This window comes from Mastigoproctus giganteus, chromosome 14 (genome assembly GCF_048544385.1).
Source record: "Mastigoproctus giganteus isolate SK-2022 chromosome 14, ASM4854438v1, whole genome shotgun sequence".
NCBI classification, from domain to species: Eukaryota; Metazoa; Arthropoda; class Arachnida; order Uropygi; family Thelyphonidae; genus Mastigoproctus; species Mastigoproctus giganteus.
In genome coordinates, this window is record NC_143588.1 from 104,188,931 (window position 1) to 104,212,105 (window position 23,175).

General features: G+C 35.3%; 1 protein-coding gene across 5 annotated transcripts in view; it reads left to right on the top strand.

The window, feature by feature from the left end:
* Positions 1-23,175, top strand: part of RanBP3 (ran-binding protein 3) — a 186,773-nt gene that overhangs the window by 105,920 nt on the left and 57,678 nt on the right. For all 5 annotated transcript variants that reach the window (XM_090388680.1, XM_090388679.1, XM_090388682.1 and 2 more), the window contains 2 exons: positions 2,462-2,539; positions 10,370-10,459. In XM_090388680.1, the coding sequence (XP_090244806.1) occupies positions 2,462-2,539; positions 10,370-10,459 (168 nt within the window). The remainder of the gene's footprint in view (positions 1-2,461; positions 2,540-10,369; positions 10,460-23,175) is intronic.

Below are 23,175 nucleotides of genomic sequence, written 5' to 3' on the forward strand. Positions count from 1 at the left end.
ACAGATGGAAGTGTAAAGAACACAAGGTGACAAAACTAATAGGAAAAGGATAGCAAGAAAGAAAAATGTTAAAGGTGGATGATAGGGAAAGAATGTGGAAAAAACCTAAATGATACAATGAATTATAAGAAATTAAAGGCTGAATTAATAAGCCAATTAGAAGGAAAGAAGCTATAAGGGAAAAATGATTAATTAATTGCAAAGAAATAGCAAGCATCAAATAGAAGGTGGGAAAAATAATTTGATGTTATAAAAACCTAAATATAAGGGGAAAAAAAAAACTAAAAGTTCAAATATTTGAAATATTTGATGCATGCTATAAAGGATTGATACATAATGCTGCAGGTTTTTCATCGGCGGACTACACCTGATCATGTATCAATAAACTGCATTTCTATGCTTATGTACAGTTATGGAAGTAAAATGTTAAAAGGAAACTAAGTAGAGTGCATGAAAAAACAATTTTTTTTTTTTTTTTTTTTTTTTTTTACTGAAAAGAAGGGTGAAAGCAGTTAAATCTTCCATAACAATAGGTAGGGTAGTCCCAATGCACTGTTCACAATAAAATTAAGTTAATTACATAAGATAAAATAAATTAAATAATAATAATTATCAAATAATTATTTCTTATGTAATTAACTTAATTTTATTAGGCAAGTGAAGAATGCATCATTGAAATTGTAATAAAGAAATAATTTATTTTCAGCATATATATCCTGTAGATTCCGGTTATTTGGGACACATTGGGACTAGTGCATTTTGGCCCAATTAAGTGGCTGCCCCAATTATACAAAGTTTCACGTAAATAGTTAAAAATACAGTATAAGTCATAATGATTGATTCTCTGTATGATCAAATCATGTTACGATGGACTCACCATAGTAAAGTACTGTTCACTATATGATATTCAGTAAGTTACAGTCATTGTGATCACGTTTGTGAATTGAATTTTAATTCTATTAAACAGCGATTCTAATAAGCAAAAATAGGAGGAATATTATCCACAGGCTATAAAAGTAAAGATATATTAAACACAATTTTGCACTTTATTACCTTACCAATTAAAAAAATTAAATGATACATGAAAATCGGAAGAATATTTTCTGCAGATTAGCAAAATAAAAATAAATTTACTGTTACATGCGTAGCTTAATTAATATGTACATACTAACTATTTGATATTTCTGTTCACTGACATTTGGGGGGGGGGGTTAAAATTTAAAACAGTAAAAAAGATAAGCAGTCAAGAACACAGCATGCACAAATTGCAACTAACATGGTATGTGCAAGTGAGATAAGGAATAACAAGTTCAGAAGCTTAAAAAATAGAAATGAAGAGAAGATTCTGAAAATTTATTTGTTTTTTATATGATTGAAGATTTCATGGAAGGGGAAACACATTTCACCATAATAATGTAAAAACCCACAGAATTCCAGTTGTTGATATTATTGCAAATTCAATAAGATTGAGTTTACTATTCGTTTATACTAGATTGCACTAACAGAAAAGCCGAATAAACCGGAAACTGCTAATTGTTTTATGGTTGTGACCTTCAGCAATTTGACCAGACCATATAGTAGGGTCGGAGACAATCATAGGGTAATCTCGAGTGCTGCAGTCTCCTGCCCCAATTAAACAGAATGTTGTTCCAATTAAGCGAAGGAAACCCTGGCTATCTTCTCAATTTGGTTCTGTTCTTTAAGATTTGTCCCAAATAAATGGCTGACCCGATTAACCAGTGTCCCAAATAACTGGAATCCACTGTATAATTAAAAGTAGTAAAGTAAATCTTATGATTTACTATATTTCATCTTTTCATCACATCTGTGAGATCTTAGCCTTCCAGCACCAACTACATACTAGCTTAATGGAATATCTTGATAAAATACTAACTTTATAAAACTATTTCAGACTAAAATGTAACAACATATACAATCAGTTCGTTCTCTCTCTCTCTCACACACAAAATCACTCCCAGTTTAAGAATTTGGATTTTGAACTAACTCGGTTTGTTGGGAGATTTAATCTCCCCTTTTTTTTTGGGAAGGGGGCTAGTACTTTTAAATGAATTTTGTTACTGATATTGAAATATGTCAGTATTATTAATATCGTTTTTGTTTGGCTAGACTAAAATGGTCTGTCTGGTGTTCCAATAAAGTAAAAACTATAAATTATTTCAGACTAAAATGTAACTTATATAATCTGTTTTTCTCTCTCTCTCTCTCTCTCTCTCTCTCTCTCTCATGTGTGTATGCACATACACACATGCGTGCAATTACTCCTAGTTTAAGAATTCAGATTTATGAACGAACTCAGGTATGCATTATGGAAAGTTCATTGGAGAGATTTAATCTTGTTTTTTGAGTGAGGTCTAGATACTTTTAAATGAATTTTGTTACTGATGTTAAAATATATCAGATTATTAATATTACATGGACTCTTTCACATATGAATTTATAGGTAGCTTCACCATGCATTCCCAGTCAAATCCTTGCAGCTCAGGTGCCAGTTCAGCACATACATCTTCTTCTTCTCCAGGTAAGTAAAATAGGCGATGCGTGAGTATGGGATTTATGTAGTAACCATTTGTGGGTTATCAAAATATTTTTTAAAATGTTCATACGAGTAAACTTTTTTTGTTTTATTATAACATTTGGGTCTCCATGAAATGTTAATTAGTGAAATATGGTCTTGGAAACATCCACAATGCAAAAAATTGTTCATTATAAACTAAAAACTGCTGCATATTTGAGCATAAAAAAATAAATATGCAAACTTTTTTCAAAATTAACTTTCATTTCACTCTAAATTTTCCAAAGTTGTAGAATCTTTTCATAAGATACTAGTTTCAAAGTGCTAGAATAGAAAAAGATAATCAAAATGTGAAATAACAAGTTAGTTAATATACATAGTAGTTACATTTCAGACACATTTTCTTAAATTAATTTCAAGAAAACACATTTCCTTGAAATTAATGGAACATTTTCTTTGTTCCATTCGCTAATCTTGTTGCCCCTTCTCTTTACTCGTTCCAGCAGATCTACATCCTTCTTAAAATGAGGCCTCCAGACCTGTATACAATACTCAAGGTGTGGCTGACCATTGCCTTATAAGAGGATAATTACCTCCTTATCCTGCTAGAAAAATTCCTGTATATCATTGACAAGACACCATGAGCTACTCTTGCAGACCATCTGCACTGCTCAGAAAACTTCATATCTGCCTACACAATTACCCCCACGTCCTTTTCATTCTCTACCACTGTCAGTGTAGTACCACACAGTTGATATGTTACTCTGTGGTTACTGCTTCCCATATGTACTTTCCATTTGTCAATGTTAAACTTCATTTGCCACCTCTCAGCCCATCTGCTCAACTTTCCTAGATCCTGTTGCAGCAGCATCTGGTAGCAACTTCATCGTCCACCTTCACAAACTCTTTAAATTTGCCAACAAAATCCATATGCTCCTTTAAATTCCTCAATGTTGCTGTCACATTCATCTGCTGCACTTTTTTGATGATATTCTCTCCAAATCCACTCTTTCTGAAGCAGTTAATTATTACACTCGATGCAATACTGTCCCAAGCAGTAACAAGATTACGGATAGCATTCAAGACATTCCAATTTGGCTGCCAATTGTTTCCTCCTATGTTACGGATCAAGTACCTTATCAGGCGGGCTATGTATGCTTTCTTGAGGTATAAATAATGCCTTGATCCAGGGGTGGCATTAAACTGGTGGTGTTTGGGGGGGGTAAAGCAACAGCCATATATTATCAACTAAAGTGCCAGCAGAATGTACTGTACAACCATCTAGAATCAAAATGTTCCTTTTTTCTGAAGCCATTCTTTTGTCCACTTTTGATAGCCAAGACTAAAAGCCAAGCACTTCTATTGGCCTCATAATCACAGGAAGTTGGTTAACTGCTTTAAAACACCTTGGCTTGGAAAACTTACCAATCACAAGTGGACATAGTTTTGTACTGCCATCTGAATTGCAGCATAACAGAACAGTGAGTCTTTGTTTACTTAATTTTCCACCATGACAAGACTCTCTCCTCGAACAGCAAATGTTTTGTTTGGCAGCAAATTATAAAATAAACTTCTCTCATCAAGATTGAAAATATCCTTTGCCTCATATTTTTAAAGAATGGACCGTACAGAACACAACCAGCCTGTAGCCTTTTCTTTGTCGACTGATCCAGACTCACCACAACCATTTCGTGAAACCAAGTTATTCCTGTCTTTAAATCTTTTGAGACAGCCACTGCTGCATTTGTAGTCACTAATTCCATGTTGCTGAGCTAGATAATTTGCCTTTTCTTGCAAAATCAGACCTGATATTGGCAAATTAGATGCACGTATTTGTTGGTACCACTCAAAAAGTTTTCTTTCAAGCTCCTTGTGTTTTGCACCACGAATTCATTTCCTATTTTTGATCACTGCTCCGGTGTCACGCACTTCAAGTCTTTTCGGTTTTTCAGTATTGTAGGTAAAGGGATGTATTCCTTTGCAATGTCCGTTTCGCTTCTTTCCATCCTATCAGCCTCTTGTATAATTTTTAGTTTAAGTTCCAGGCTTAATTCCATCCTTTTACATTTTGTTGCCATAACACTGCTAGATATGATTTAATATAAACAAATTAATTTAAAAAGACAAGTTCCAAAAAAGACACACTCAGATAAAATGGCATAAAAAATAGATTGCTGTATACGGTAGCAAAAGACTCTTTGAACTTGGGTAACAATTGCAGCTGACCTTAATCCTATGGAGAGCGAGGGAGTGCATGTAAACAACTTAGAAAAACTTTTTATTCTTTTGTCAATTTAACAACTCGTCCTTCAGAAAGATGTTTTTTAGAGTGCACTTGATGTTGTAGCTACCATAAACTGCTTTTGTTTACACAAAACTAATTTCTAACAAGTCAGTGCCATCCTTCAGGAAGTAAGGAGCTGGTTGGCCAGAGGCAGTAATAGGGACAATAATCGGACAGATCTGCCAAGATTTGTATTAAACATACAAAATGATTTATTTCTCACGGGGTGAGAAAGAACTTTGTACTACATATTAAATGAATATATTTACATATAAAAGCCTATCCTTTCGCAGGGGAATGGTTATGTGCTTCATATAAATGAGTATAAAATGAGTTTGTATTAATGAGATTTTACTGTATTTATTTTGTTCCGTACCACATTCACCACCATGTTGAATACTTTTTTTCCATACCACTGAACCTGAGCCTGTATTCCCTCTCGTAATCAGCCTCCAAGAACCATTTCTTGACAGCCACAGTGGCAGCAGTACCATCATCATTGGTGAAGCATTCCCCCACAAAGGCCATCCTTCATAAGGGCCAAACAAGTGAAAATCTGATGTCACAAAGTTGGGATATGTAGAGGATATGGCCGAACAGTCCATTTACATTCCATACTGGTCTCCCTTGTCATGTTGCTTGTTTAGGGTCTAAGGAGATATTTTTCTTTTTTCTCTGGCCTCTCTTGCAGTTCATTTCTTCAGTGTCCCGACATAGGGAGCAGAATTGATCATGTCTTTCTGTTTCAGGTGAAACAGAAAGATGTGATCAATTCATAATCAAAGACAAGATAAACCCACCCCCCCCCCTTGTCCCAAAAAACAGAATGTATGATTTTTACAGTGGATGGCCAAGTCTTGAATTTCTTCTTTATTGGCAAATTCTTGTCTTCACTCCATAGACTGCCACTTTGACTTTGATTCGTAGTGGTGTACCCAAGTATCACCCTTTTTAATGATAATGTCAAAATCATCACCCATAGTCTTGTACTGCTCCAGAAAATCATAAGCCTGCACTCTCTGCTCCCTGTGATTTGGTATTAGCATTCATAAGACTCAACAGATGTGCTTCATGTTCAGCATCTGTTGAGCTTCGGACATGATCTTTCACTTTGAAAGCTAATGTAGTATTTCAGACAGCCTGAGATGAGCTTGCTTAGTCAATGTCCTCCAGATTGTCCAAAAAATTTTTCCAATGCATTAAAGCCTATTCCTACTCTTACACACATCTTGGGTCTTAATCTGCCGGTCTTCACAAATCAGTTATCCATTCTCTGTTTGCCATCATTGCAGTGAGAGGATGGCCTGATCCTTAGCATGTCCTTCAAAGCACTACTTCCATCACTGACATACCTAACTACCTCTATTCCTTGCTCACATTGGCTGTCATGTCCCCATAAACATTCTTCAAAGTTCAGCAGATCATGATGTTTTCTGCACGCTGTTGCTTCTTACACATATCAGTATCTCCCTCCATTTTCAAATACTACAGCCTTCTCATCTGACATGCAATGTTGAAACTTGCTGGATAATTGATGGCAGCATTTAAGTTTTCACCTAATGGCATTACATTTTATATGCAACATCACGAGCGGGAAAAAAATTTGGAGGAATTAATTTTTCAGTCACTCGTATATGAATATATACTATTATCACATTTTCTTGGCACAGTTTCATGCTGCTTTGTGGGTAATAAATAAAATAAAATAATAATTATAAGTAAATTTATTCTAGAATTAAGATATAGTTTAAGGAAGGTATAGCAATAGCTTTTACAACTTGTTTAAGGGGAAATTGTAATTGGTAGTGAAGCATTATCTAGTATAGTGATGTAGACAGAATTTTTTTTTTTTTTTTTTTTTGATTTGGTAGTTGTTGGCGCATCGGCTTCTGTGGCCATATTGCACCTCCCAGGGTTTTTGCAGTACTTTGATCCAAGCCCGAGGCGGGAATCGAACCCGCGACCTTTGGGTTGCCGGGCAGGTACTTTACCCACTCGGCTAGCCCGGTCGGCAGACAGAATTTAAAGTAGAAAATTAGGCAATGAAATTTAGATGTATGTATAGCCCAGTTAAAGCCTCAAAAATTAAATGGAATAATCCTGTAATATCTTAAAAGAGTAGTAGAGGTTAATGAAAAAGAAAGAATAGTAGTGGTTGGAGATTTAAAAAGCAGTATAGAAAATGGTGATTACATTTATAGAGATATGTTAAGGAAATTTGGAAAGGTAATCTTAACAATAATAGTAAAAGGTTACCAGAATTTTTTACAAATCTTGTACCCTTAATTACAAACACAGTATTTTAGCATATAGAGATAGCCATAAGTTTACATTGAGGGAGAACAATAGAAACAGGAAAAGTACACTTGATTATTACATGATTATAAAAAAGCATCTTAAATAATTAGTTGATAAAACAGTCCATTAGGACTATGTGGCATAGTCCATTAGGGATAGCGTGGCCACAATTCAGTGATTACTGAGTATATATACAGTAGTAAATTGCATCTTGTAGTTCACAGTAGTAATTTTCATCTTGTCATGCAGGTCAAAATGATAAAGTAGCAGTTATGAAACATAGTATTACAGAGTTTCAAAGAGGTGTGATTGTGGGGGCATGCATGAGGTTCTTCCATATCAGAAGTCCCCATATTTTGGAATCATATCCAGCATTATTTTCATTCTGATTTCCTTTCACTGCATATATTGATGTAATTAATTGTTTAACATATAGTTATTGAGTAATACATTAAAAATTACATTTTCATAAATGTTCTTCATACTTTGTAGCTGTTTAGCTGTGGACATGTTCTTTCTCTTTGAAAGATAATAATTGTAGTCAATTTCAGATAAGTTTAGTTAAGCTTGCTTAGTACTGCACATATTCTCTCTCCCTTGCCATTTTTTAGAGTGCAAACACAGTGTTGGTATCAAAAAATTTTGTAAATCACTGATGTCAAAATTTGAGATTGAAAGAAAGCATCATCAGCAGACTATTGAAAATGGTTATTTTGATAAAAAAAAATAAAAATAAGAGGTATGAAAAAGGTTTTCAATAATAAAAATCGAAATGCCCTCAGATTTGTCAGTAGCCATTAATAATAGAAACCTTGCTCATAAGGTAAACGACATTTCTGATGACAGCATAATTTCAGATGAGAAATAACAAAAATTTAAGGGAATTTTAGTGGAAACCTGAAAAAGGTATGTGAGGGGTTTGTGAATACAGGAAATTCAGAATGCCGTAATGAACCCGAGAAGTTAGAAGCAATTAAAGAAAGAAAAAAATATAAGAAATTTTGTCAAATAAAACTAAAATTCCTATTGGAATACCTCATTAATTTGCTATTGAATTATTCAAAATGTAGTGTTTTGAAGTCTACTATTTCCTGACTAATTATGCAGCATTTAGTATGCTTTTTATTGTGGATAATTCAAAGTCTGTGCACAATAACTTTCAAATATCTTGTATATCTCAAAAAAGACTGCTGAAACCGCCGACCGGGCTAGCCGAGTGGGTAAAGTACCTGCCCGGCAACCCAAAGGTCGCGGGTTCGATTCCCGCCTCGGGCTTGGATCAAAGTACTGCAAAAAACCTGGGGAGGTGCAATATGGCCACAGAAGCCGATGCGCCAACAACTACCAAATCAAAAAAAAAAAAAAAAAAAAAAAAACTGCTGAAACCAGCTGTAGCAAAATATTGCTATAATGAAAGTGAAGGGACTATAACAGAAATTTATTGCTATACAGTAGCAAATTTTCCATGGGCAAAGATGTCCAGCTATCATTCATAAGTTTATACTTGGCCTGCATGAAGCTTTTAAGGCTTTCATTGTTATCTTGCCTTTCAAACTGCCATTTAGAATTTTATCATTTGTTATTGTGTGGCGAATACCTTTTGGTTTTGAGTACTTTTAGGTATATAATTTTGTGTTTTAGGAGATTGGCAGTGTTGCAAGTCAATAAAACTATCACGCATTATGGTTTGTTCAGTACTTTGTGGATTTGTAAACATTATTTCTGTATGAGTCCAATAAAATACAAATAAAACATGATGGTTTTATTCACTATTAATTTTTCCATGTCATATCAAAGTGGAAATATACCAGTAGCATATTTTTTACTATTGGTATACCAAGAGGGTAGTGACATAATTGTTCATCCTCAATACAAAAAAAACAAACAAACACAGTGCTTCAGATTGGAAACCCATGATTTTCGACAACTTTTCCTTCTTTTACTCTTCAGTATTTTGTCAAATTTCTTTCTCCTATGGAATTGGAAACAGTTGGTTACTGTAATGAAAATTTAAAAAAAATTGGAATAAAAAATTTAATTTTGCCTTAAAATGTTTTCCTTATTAGGTCAAATCATAAGTTCTCTTCTAAAAACAAGTAGGTCTCATTGTGTGGGTATGTGTAGTAGCAGTGGAATGATAGAATAAATATAAAAGAATTGTGAGAAAGAAAGAGAGAGAGACTGGAAACAGGATATAGATTTATAGAGAGAAAAAAAGGGTATGTTACTATACCTTCAAGCACGAAACAACTATTAAAGAAAGTAAAGCAGGTAGAAGCAAAGATAAAATAAGGGAAGATAGAACAGATAACAGAGGTTAAGCTGAAATATAAACATTACATTATGAACATGAATAAAAGTAAATGATATAAAAATAGTAAAATATATGTTAACAATTAAGAAAATGCAGTTTACTTCTTAAATGTTTATATCTTGAATAACAGTATTATGCATATAGAATGAAGAGATTGGGGAGGGCTAAATTAAGAATAAGGGTATTGTAAAAGGAATGCGTACATTGAAATTTAGAATATGTTAAAATAAAAGACCAGCAAGCCAATTAATGAATAAGTTTAGATTGGCATCCTTGATAATGCCAAAAGTTAATAATGTGAAATAGCAGTGCGACAATACTGAATACCAGCCACAACAAAGTGACTAGAATGTGAAACAAAAAATAAATTAAAGCAGGGTAACTCTTGAATCCCATCCCATCCCATCTCATTTAAAAGGCCACAAGACAAAATGGTTGCAGAATCATTGTATTTCAAATAATAAACAAACCAATGCATCAAACCACAACTGCTAAATAATTTATTAACAATCCACTAGAATATTTGCATAATGATAGCTCTGCAGTGAGAAATTAAACCAAAGCAACTAAGCTTTGTGTTTAAAGCATTGCAGCTTTTCATTGTGCTTAGCAATTTGGCAAAGCACAGTGCATAGTCAAACTGCTAATGAAAAGCAAAGTTAAAGAACACGAGTATAAACTAGACTATAGGTGGCAGTATGAGTGGTACTTGTCATCCCAGATCACTGCAGCCATATTACATAAATTAAAATTAATTGAAAGGATGCTAAAGAATAATGAAATAAAGAGAAATAAAAGTAAAGAAAAACAATCATCGGTGGCTGCAATGTATAACTGACCATGCATTGCCTGAACTTAAATTATAAATGCACATAATTAAAAATAGGTTAGCAGAACAAGTTTCTTTGTTTTAAACCTGTAATATATTTTAATATTTCAGGAATGATTGGAGTTTCAAGGTTATCTAGTAATCCCTTTGCCATAAAAACTGCTACTACACGAAGTCTCGCAGATAGCACAGATAGCAAAGGTGAGTTACAGCTGAATTAAATAAATTTTCTGTTTGTATTCAATGTTTACATTTTGTAACCTTTGCATGATGATTAAAAAAAAAAATGAAATAACCTTAACATGAGACAATTATTGGCAAAACATATTTTACCTGTTGCTCTCTACTTCCAAGGTTTCCAGTTTTGCACTCTATTATTTATTTTTTTTTCTTTTTCTTTTTTAAAAGTTTAACTTTAGATTAACTTTAGAGCTTTCCATAGAATACCATTCCAACATATAGGGAATTTGCATTTTTTCTCTCTCTCTCAGATATACAGATTCATTTTGTCCTCTGTTCACACAGATTTTCAGGTTTTGTTGCATGCCTTTTCTACATATATTTCCATGCTATTGTAATTCTACACTTCTAAACCAGTTAGAGGTTAAACGATAACTGACTTGTGTTCTTTCTGAACTCTTCTAGAGAACGATGACATCCTTTTCTCTACTTGTGAAAGTCCTATAAATCAAAGACAGGACACTGTGTACCTTCTTAGTTGTCTGTTTACACTAGTCCTATAAATCAAAGACAGGCTACCATGTGCCTTCTTGGCTGCTTGTTTACACTGCATGAAAAATTTCATGTCTGACTGAATCGGAACCCCTTAAGTCTTTTTCTTCTTAGACCACTTTTAACTCTATCCCATAGTTTGCAACTCCTGGATTTCTATTTCTTGGGTGCAAAACCTTACATTTAGAAACATTAAACTTCAGTTGCCATTTTTGAAACAATGTATACAACCAATCATTTTGAAGAATATTGGCCCGGTTCTTTTTGTTATCATCCTTCCTACCTAATCACTGGAAAACTTTTGAGAATTTCTCCTGCTCTCCCTTATCAATGTCATTAAGGAAGATAAGAAACAGAAGTGGGCTCAACACTAATTCCTGTTGCTGGCAAGTACAATACATATAGAATAAATGGGCATGACAGAAGGGGAAAGGCACCTCCGTAGCCAGGTGGGAAGGAGTAGCAGTGCATAGCACACACTTCTTGATTAGATCGGGGTTCGAGCCCGTCACCACCAAATATAGAGGATTCGGAAAGGTCAGCGAATGACCACCGCATATCTCGGAGCAATATGGCCTTAGTTGCTAATGCTCCTAAAAACCAAATAACAAACAACAGAAGGGGAAGAGAGGTCATGCTTCTGAACAGCAAGTACATAGATTCAAGAACAGTTTATACGTTGGATATACTCTTTATATTGGATATGTTGTAAAAAGAACAACAAACCTGAGAGTTCGAGCATGCCACAAACTTAACTTGTCATTAGATCTGTAGTGCACTCCTCTCGGTCAATAAGGACAAGAACCCTATCACAAAATCCTTGGGGATCCCAATTGTGACTCGTTCCCCACTACAGCGGAAAGTCGGATCAGTGTAGATGACCCAAATCAGATGGCCGATAAGTTGAACAGACTCTCTGCAGTTGTATTCCCACAGAATATACTTTTCAAGAGGAAAGATCATTAGTTCAGCTAACAATTATAACTAGATAGGCAGCATCAGACCTTCACTCTTAAAACCAACACTTTCCCCATCCAGGTGTTTTTGCTAATCATATTCATTTAAGCTGAATATTTATTTACCTGTAATAATGGGAGCATTCTTAGACTTGTATGGATTTCAGGAGATTAGATATGTGCAAATGTTTCACCAAAAATGGGGCAGGGATGAGAGTGAGATGGACAACTATAAACTTGTAATTCTGATTTTTGTGGCACAAAAATTATGGAATCCATGATTCAAGACAGTGTAAGGGCACCTCAAGAGTAATGATATAAGAGAATAACAATGTTTTAGGGATTGTGTGACTGATATGATAAGGAATTGAGGTGTCAGAAAGTAACTGAATGCAGATAATAATAATTAATATAATTTACTTAAATTTTGAAGACTTTTTTGACAAAGTCCCATGGGAATGTCTCATGCATAAATTGGAGAACTTTGTATTTGAGGATAAATTGCTAGAATGGATAAAGGAATTTTTAACTGCTAGAAGCTAAAGAATGGTTATAAATGGAAAATTCCCTGAAAATGAACCAGTCTTATGGTTAGGATTCTTTGCGGTTTGTGGTAGATTCTTGTTTTTATTTTCATTAATGATTTTAGCATTAGCATTAGTAGAGGCATATGATGCAAGAAAGCAAGCTTATACAACATCAACCAAAAAAAATCCACCCCATTTCACCCATCCATTTGTTCTAAATATTTGTCAAGTTCTGCTTTGAATTTATTTAAGTTATCAACTTCTGCAATGACAGATGGAACTTTAGCAATCAACTACCCGCTGTCTAAAGGCAAATTTCCACACATCTATTCGACAACTGTCTTTCCTCAGTTTCAGTTTATGCCCCCTCAGGTTTGTAATCTCAGCAAGAGGAAGAATCCCTCTCAGCATTTAGCCTGCTCAGTCCATTCAAGGGCTTGTACACCGCAATCAGATCCCTCGCAGGTGCCTAGTCTCCAGATGCTGCAATTTGCAGAACTTATGCCTTTCTTCGTAAGAGCACCCCTTTGTTCCCCTCACCAGTCTTGTTGACATTCTCTGTACTCATTCTAGCAACTCTATATCCTTCCTAAAATGAGGCTTCCGGACCTGTACGCAGTACTCCAAGGTGTGGCCTGACCATTTGCCTTGTACAAGGGGATAAGCACCTCCTTATTCCTGCTTGCAAAATTCATATATATCATTGACAAGACTCCCATGACCTACTCTGGCACCCTGTCTGCACTGCTCAGGAAACTTCATATCTGACTGCACAATTACCCCCAAGTCTCTTTCATTCTCCGCTACCCTGAGTGTAACACCACCCAGTTGGTACATTTCTCTGGGGTTACTGCTACTCATATGCAGTACTTTGCATTTGTCAATGTTAAACTTCAGTTGCCACTTCTCAGCCCACCTGCCCAACTTTTCCAGGGCGCCTCCGTAGCCAGGTGGGAAGGAGCAGCAGTGCGTAGCACACGCTTCTTGATTAGACCGGGGTTCGAGCCCATCACCACCAAATACGGAGGATGCGGAAAGGTCAGGGAATGACCACCGCATATCCGAAGCAATATGGCCTTAGTTGCTAATGCTCCTAAAAACCAAATAACAAACAAACTAACTTTTCCAGATCCTGTTGCTGTAGCACACTGCCATTACTGTCATTAATAACCCTGCCAACCTTTGTATCATCTGCAAATTTTGACACTAAGCTTGATATATCTTAATCAACATCATTGATAAATACAGGCAGTTCCCTCTTTACGAGTTTACAAGTTTTTTTGTTTTTTTTTTTCTTTCAAGTATCAACAAATCGAAAATATGAACATTAATTGCAAAAAATGAATGTTAAACATTCATTTTTTATATAGTGAAGTTTTCGCTATATAACTCTCTAAAAGGTATTTTTCCTAATGCAAATTGTATTAGTTACCAATTCAAATCATTAAAATGCACTACACTTTCATCGTTATCACATGTTCGGTTATAAGAACCAATTTTGAATGGCTTTGTGATATTTTTCTAAAGCACATTTTGAAGGTCACTGCCATAAAACAATAAAAACAATTTGCACTTTCTGGTTTATTGGGCTTTTCTGTTACTGCAAGCAATTATAAACGGGTACAGTAGTAAATTCCATGTTATTGCATTTGTGAAAATACTGATAGCCTGAATTGTGGGGTTTTTTTACGTTATTATGGTGAAATATGTTTCCCCTTTACTGAAATCTTCAATCGTATAAATAATATAAATAAATTTTCAGAAACTTCTCTTCATTCCTTTTTTTTAAACTTTGTAAACTTGTTAATCCGTGCAAATCGTGTTAGTTACAATTTGTGCATTTCGTTAAAAAATGCTTATGCATGCTGTTTAAATTTATAAAGAAAAGAGATTATCTTGGAAACAAACGCCTCTTGAAGCATTTCTCAAGAAGACCACTCCTTGTACAACAAACCAACAAGTGCTGAGCCAATAATGAGTGATCAATGAGTGTGCATTTAGTTGATGATGAAGAATAAACATTCTTTAACATTTGTAAGTCATAAATAATTTCTTTATTATTATAATTTGCTTGATTTTACAGGCTAAGTTTTCATTTCTTTGAATAAATCAATCATTGTTTAAACATAAACTGATTAGCTAACTAATTTCATTGTTGAGAACGTAACCTCTATTTTTAACATTGTCTATGGGGAAATAAGTTCCTGCTTTATGAGTGCACGTGCGCTAGGAACAAATTAACTCAGAGTCGGGAACTACCTGTATACAAAACAACAATGGGCCCAACACCGAACCCTGGGGGTCACCACTAATAACATTATTCAATGAAGAGCAGTATCCATTGTAGCAACTTGCCCTTAATGCTATACTGCTCCAATTTGTATAGTAGTCTTCGGTGTGCAACAGTATCAAAATTATTTCTTGCATCCAGTTCCTTTGTGACCACCTCATAGTATCCAATCAAATTGGTCAAACAAGACTTCCAGTTACCAAACCCATGGTGTGTCTGAATTATTACTGATGTCTTGTCTAGATGATTCTGCAATGCTTCTTTAACTAGTGACTCCATTATTTTTCCTGGAATAGAAGTCAAACTTACAGGTCTGTAATTATTCATGTTACCCTTTGATCCTCCTTTGTGAATTGGAGATACATTTGCACATCTCCAGTCTGTGGAGACATCACCTGAGTCCAAGGATGCTTTCATAATTATGGCTAAGAGTTTGCTTACTTCCTTTGTTGTTGTTGTTGTTTGTTTTTTAGGAGCATTAGCAACTAAGACCATATTGCTCCGGGAATATGCGGTGGTCATTCCCTGACCTTTCCGCATCCTCTGTATTTGGTGGTGACGGGCTCGAACCCCGGTCTAATCAAGAAGCATGTGCTAGGCACTGCTGCTCCTTCCCACCTGGCTACGGAGGCGCACTTACTTCCTTTGCCACCTCCTTTAATATTACTGGATAGATCCCACCCGCCCCAGGTGCCTTTCTTATGTTTAACTTCTACAATTTCTCCTCTACTTTGCTCTCAGATATCACAAAATTATTTAACTCCCTGTTAGAGTTTGATATCTGGTCGTCTCCTTGAATAACTCCTCATGTGTGAATGTAGATGCAAAATACTCATTTAGTTTGTTAGCCACCTGAGCAGGATCATCAACAGTTGACCCATCGATATCCAATGGACCAATCATCTGATTCAAACTCTTCCTTCTACAGTTTACATAGGTAAAGAACTCTTTGCTGTTTTTCTTTGCATCCTTTGCCAAAGATTTCTCATAATCTGCCTTTGCCTGCCTAACCTCCTTTGTGACTTGGTTACAGACCAGCTTATATCTATCATAGGCCTCCATGTCACCCATTAATTTGTGTTCCATGCATTTTTCTTCTCTGCCACATGTCTCATTAGTTCATCTGACATCCATTTAGGCCTAAACCCTGAACAATATTTGTTAGTTGGTATGTAAAGCCTAGTAGCTTCCAAGATTAATTCTTTGAATGCTTCCCATTTTGAATTTGCCGTTGGTAACATCATCAGTTGGTCCCACTGTATAGAATTCAAATACTGTCTCAGACCTCCGTAGTTGCCTTTACGAAAGCAAAAACCCTTCCCTTTACCCTTGATGGTAGTTACCTCTTTGAGTAAATCCCACTTCAGCACACTGTGAACACTGCCACCTAGTGGTTCCTTTATCTGCAGATTCTTGATGAATGAAGAATCACTACTGATAATCAAATCAAGAGTATTATTCCCTCTAGTTGCCTCCCGAACATGCTGATGTAGAAAACAATCACCCAATAAATCCACAAAAGCCTTGCTAGTGTGTGAGTGACCAACCCACAAATTCCAGTCAATCTCTGGGAAATTAAAATCCCCCATTATAAGACTCTCTGATTTACTGGACCACTCTATTTCCCTGTACTGTTTTTTATTATACTCATTAGAGTTATTAGGCCTGTAACACACTCTTACTCTCAATTTTGATTTCCCAGTGCTTATGTCACACCAGACTGACTTGACACTGCACCACTAATAACACTTAAAATTCATCAAATTTATTTACCAAACTCCTAGCATTGGTGTAGACACAAATATACATGCACCTGTTCCTATTCTTAGCTACCCTAACACAACCCATGCGTTTACTTGTACCACAATGACTCCCAGCAGTCTCTGAAATACCCTGCATCTTGTTTTCCAGGCTGCTGCTCATTCCAATAGATGCAGTGCAAGAATCAGTTTACCTCTGCTAGCGGCTACTGTTAATCTATTAGTCTGTGTATCCCCCTAATCTAGCAGTTTTCCGACCCACCTAACATTGCCACGATAGCATCAGCAAATATTATTGCACCCTTTCTATTTAAGTGTATCCCATTGCTGTAGAAGCAGTCTCTCCTGTTAACAAGCACAGACCAGGCTGAGAAAAATCCTACCCCTTGAGCCTTGTGCAATCTCTCCATGGCCGAATTGATCGACAAGGCTCTCATCATATACTCCCTCCTATCGTGTCTGGGCAGAATTGCAGACACGTAATAGTATTATGTACAGGCAACTCTCAGTTTACGAACATACATACATACATACATACATACATACATACATATATATATATATATATATATATATCCAAGTATGTAAAAAGAAAATAGGATTGTTAATTTTATAATATTATTTTTTTGTCTTGAGTGGCTATTTTACTAGCCATATTATACATTACAACTTAACTATTCATGTTATACATTATAACTTAACTCAAATTATATATATATATATATATATATATGAATATGAGTTAAGTTAATAGTGGTAAGAGTTTTTAAAGGTAAAATATGATATACTAGCTTATCAGGTAAACCAAAAAACCATTGCGGGTACCCAATGTGACCTGGAAAAAAATATAAATATATGCCATGACATAAGCAATAAATTATAAAAATATAAAAAATATATAAAAATACCATTAAAATGTTAATTATGGCAATTGCCATAATTAACATTTTAAATTAACATAAAAAAATTTTTAAATTAACATTAAAAAATTAAATTAACATTTTAATGGTATTTTTATATATTTTTTATATTTTTATAATTTATTGCTTATGTCATGGCATATATTTATATTTTTTTCCAGGTCACGTTGGGTACCCGCAATGGTTTTTGGTTGACCTGATAAGCTAGTATATCATATTTTACCTTTAAAAACTCTTACCACTATTAACTTAACTCATATTCATATTTATACAGACCGATGTAATGTTTAATCGTCTTAGATGGCATTAATTGGTTATGTGACTATTTAATATTTATTATAATATTTATATTTATTATAAAATTTACTATTTGCTTTTTCATACTTGGATATATATATATATATATATATATATATAAATATATATTCGTAATAATGAACATATATAAAAAATTTCTTACAAAGTCGCCAATAGATAGTTGCTTATAAAACAAAATGCCAAATGTATAATTGTGAGATTTAAATAAACATTTTAAAAAATGTATTTAGTACAATAATTATCAGAAAATTATTATACGATAATTATACTGAACTGTCCTTGGTTAATAAAACTAATCTAGCCAGTAAAAAAGAAAATGTTGGTTTACATGCCACACCTCAAAGAAAAGTGCTGGAACTGAATATGCAAATGACTGCTTTTCATCTAGCTCTGGGTGGTTTTCACGTCTTAAAATGAGGGCTAACTTGCGCAATTTAAGACTTCTGGGTGAATTGGCGAGTGCAGTTACTCAAGCTGCAAATGAATTCTCGAAGGTGCTTGAAAAAGTAATAGTAGAAGGTGGTTACAGTGCTCATCAAATGTTCAATGCTGACAAAACAGGACTTTTCTGGAAAAAAAAATGTCTTCCAGAACATGCATTTCTAGAGAGGAAAAATGTGCATCTGGACATAAATTTGCAAAAGAAAGACTAACTCTTTTACTTGGTGGTAATGCTGCCGGTGAGGCATTGTCTCTCTAAAAATTTACTCTTCAAAATTTTATTACTGCTTGATAATGCCCTGGCCATCCATCCTTCATAGTTGATTTCAATGATAAAATTAAGATTGTTTTTTTGCCTCTTAATACAACTTCTATTATTCAGCCGATGGACCAGGGTATTATACCCTCCTTTAGGGCATATTACTTAAGGTAGACCTTTTCTCAAGCCATTGCTTTTATTAGCATTAGCATTAGTAGAGGCATATGATGCAAGAAAGCAAGCTTATTCAGCATCAGCCAAAAAAAAAAAAAAAAAAAACCCTCTCCCATTTCACCACTCCGTTCATTCGAAATACCTGTCCAGTTGAGCTTTAAATTTGTTTAGGCTATCAACTTCAACAACAAGTGATGGAAGTCTGTTCCACCAACCAACCACCCGCTGGCCAAAGGCAAATTTCCGCACATCTATCCGACATCCGTCCTTCCTCAATTTGAATTTATGCCCTCTGAGGTGATTATTCTGAGAAAGATGAAGGATCCCATTGGCATTGAGCATGCTCAAGCCATTCAAAGCCTTATACACCTCTATCAGATCACCTCGCCGGTGCCTAAGAACTTAAGGGATTTCTGGAAGGCATACAACATTTATAATGCATTGCTGGTGCCTGTGTGGATGTGAAGGAAACAAACAAGTGGTGTGTGGAAAAACTTGTGTCCACAGTTTATGAATAATTTAAGTGATTTTGACGAGCTAGTAGAACCCGTGATTGAAGAAATTGTTGGACTGGGCAATAAAATGGACCCCGACCTTGATGTAACTGATGTGAGAGAGCTTTTGGACTTGCGTTTTGAGGAATTAACAACCGATGAAATAATTGAAATAGAGACACATCTGAATTCTTGAGTAACAGAAGAACCTGATATTCCACAGCCTCCTAGAACATTTACAAGGCAGAAAATGGCTGCAGCTTTTAAATCAGTTTCTGAGGGATTGGCAATCTTTGAAGAAGATGCAAATATGGAAAGAATTGCAAAAGTGAAACGAGGCATTTATGACTGTCTAGCATGCTACAGTGAGATTTTTGAAGAAAAAAGAAACTAACTGTGCAGTCTTCTATAAAAACATATTTTAAAAAAGTGGAAACTCAGCTGTTTCTTCATTATTAGATGCTCTTCCATCTGCACTTAGTGTCACTTATGTGGAAAATATTGAACTGTGATGAAGATATTGACGAGAAAAAGTTGAATACATATGTATGTACAGTACATATATTATGTTAGTACTCATTTTCTTTATATCTATTTTGTAACTCTTTGTTTTTAATGAAAATTAACAAGTATGTTATCTTGTTTTTTTATTCTTTTCTTATTTTATTTTACCTTATGTATCGTGTACAATGAACCATATGCATACATACATTATAATAAAACATATTATATAGACCATTCAATGTTTAGTACATGGTTTTAATGCTTTAAAATGACTGCTAATGTATACGATACATATCGTGTAAAAGCTCAGGAATGCAATATACACACATAATGAACAAAGCGTATAACAAACAATGCTTTGGAACAGGACTTGTTCATAAACTGAGAGTTGCCTGTACTGTAAATCAGCAAAATAAGTCCTCAATATTTTTTTGTTTCTCCTCGAGCTACAATTACAACTTTGCAATGATCTGGCACAGAGTTAATCAACTTCTGGATATACAGTTGCTCAATTTTGTGGTACCACACCCTTACAATGCTCTCCTACAGCTGAATCTTACTTGTTGGTGTAAACTGAACATATGGAACCATGCTTACACCTCCACAAAACAGGATACTAATGAGTATGTATACCCTTCCAATGCCGTATTTATAGAAATGACTGATGCAATACCCTTGCTTTGCGACAAGCAATATGACTGTAATCAAACAATATCTTATACGTTTCACTAAAAATGTTACTTTTTTTAAGGTGTTGCAGTTTTTTTGTCTGCCACTGTATATAAGTAAAGAATTCTTTGCTGTTTTTTTTTTTTTTTTTTGCATCCTTTACCAAAGATTTCTCATAATCTGCCTTCGCTTGCCTAACCTCCTTTGTGACTTGATTACAGACTAGCGGCGCCTCCGTAGCCAGGTGGGCAGGAGCAGCAGTACGTAGCACACGCTTCTTGATTAGACCGGGGTTCAAGCCCGTGAACACCAAATACGGAGGATGCAGAAAGGTCAGGGAATGACCACCGCATATCCCCGGAGCAATATGGCCTTAGTTGCTAATGCTCCTAAAAACCAAAACAACAAAAACAACAAAATACAAACTAGCTTATATAGGCTACTGTGTCTCCTGATAATTTTATATGCAGCTCATGCATGTTTCTTGTCTACCACAAGTCTCATTAGTTCATCTGATATCCATTTGGGCCTAAACCTAGAACAGTATTTATTTGTTGGAACAAAAAGCCTAGTAGTTTCCAAGATTACTTCCTTGAATGCTTCCCATTTAGAATTTGCTGTTGTTAATGTCATCAGTTGGTCCCACTGTATACAACTTAAAAAAAAATATCTGAGACCACTGTAGTCACCTTTACGAAAGCAAAAACCCCTCCTTTTACCCCTGATGGTAGTTACATCTTTAAGTAAATCCCACATGAGTTCACTGTGATCACTGCCACCTAGTGGTTTCTTCATCTATAAATATGCATGAATAATCACTTCTGATAATCAGATCAAGAGTGTTACTCCCTCTGGTTGCTTCTCTAACATGCTGCTGTATAAAACAATCATCCACAAAAGCCTTGCTAGTGTGCGAGTGACCAATCCATAAGTTCCAGTCAATAACCTCAAAACCTGATTTACTGGTCCACTCTGTTTCTCTATATAATTGGTCATTGTACTCATCAGAGTCATTAGGCCTATAACAAACTCCTACCCTCATTTTTGTTTCCCAGTGCTTATGTCACACCAAACTGACTCAACATTACACTATCCATCTATGTCAAATGGATGCACTTTCTTAGATTTTGTGTTTCTTAACTAACAGCATAACCCCTCCTCCCTTCCTATCCTTTCTGTACACATTGTACTCTCCAAATTCCAATTCTGCATTGCTTATATCTTGTGTGACACCACATCGCTGATATCCCAACAATACCAGTCTTTGATGTCTTGACCAGCACTTCAAATTCATCAAATTTATTTACTATACTCCTAGCATTGGTGTACATGCACCAATATTTATGATATTTATACATGCACCTGTTCTTACTCTTAGTTACTCTAACAAAGCCCATGCATTTACTTGTTTCATGACTCCCAGCAGTTCCTGAAATCCCCAGAAATTTGCTTTCCAGGCTGCTGCTCATTCCAATAGAAGCAGTGCAAGAATCATTTTCACCTCTGCTTGCGGCTACTGTTAATCTATTTAGTTTGTGAATCCCTCCAAGCTAGCAGTTCTTCAACCTACCTAACATTGCCTTGATATCATCAGCAAATATTCTTACACCCTTTCTATTTAAGTGTATCCCATCCGTGTAGAAGCAATGTCTCCTGTTAACAAGCACAGACCATGCTGAGAAAAATTATACCCCATAAGCCTTTCACAATCTCTCCAGGGCTGAATTGATTGACAAGACTCTCATCATATACTTCCTCCTATCGTGTCTGGGCAGGATTGCAGACACTTTCAAATTTAACCCTAACTCACGACTTTTTTTCAACATTGACCTGTACTTGTTAAGTAAATCTGCAGATCTACAATTATTGTCATAGTGCCAACACGTACAATGATATCACCCTTTGTGCACTTAAAAATATTGATGATTGTATTATGTGTATCAATAAAATTAATAGTTTCATGTCAATATTTGATAATGATTTTTGTTGATGGTAAGCAGGATTGTTAACAACAAGAATGAGAATGTTTTGCTAGTAAATGTAAGATAATCTCAAGTTAAATTATAACTGGGGATAATGCACTGAAGCATTAAGGATGAATAGAATCTGGAGGTTGTAACATGAATCCAACATGAATTGTCTTCTCTGTGCTTAAAGAGTGATTATCTAAAAGCGATTTATAGTTCTTTTAAGTTCCTGTCCTTAAGAAATTTATTTTTTAATATCAGCTACTGTTACAAAAAGTACTTGTACAGAGAAAGAAAGAAAAGCTACCTTTCTTTATTTTTCATATTTCTTTTACTAACACTTACTACTTTACACTTGGTTATACCGGGCACTGCTCCTGCCTTCCCGTGGCGGGGCCAGAAATCTTGGCAGAAAAGCTAATCTGCCAAGGGCTAAAAGGAGCAAACATGGATCAACATACCTTTCCGCGTCTCGAGCCGACAAGCTCTCAGCCAGAGTTAGACAATGAGCATAACACGTCACAACCCAAAAGGTTGAAAACCACTTCCTCAGCGACAAATTCTCCTGCATTTCTAATAATGCACTCTCTTACAGATCAGCCTCTCAGTAAGCTCTCTCCGTTTCTTATCCAGAAACACCTGGAAAGTCTGGCAGGATCTCCTAAGACAGTCAAGAGACTGCGATCAGGGGACCTACTAGTGGAGAAAATAAACTGTGGACAATTGCAGAAACTGCTAAACCTTGCCAACTTTGTAATTCCAGTAAAGGTTTCTCTCCATCATCATCATCATCATCAGCCATTTTCAATCCACTGCAAGACAAAGGCCTCTCCAGCAACTTTCCAGTTCCTCCTGTTTTGAGCACTGGCCATCCATTTACTACCTAAAAACTCATGAATTTCATCT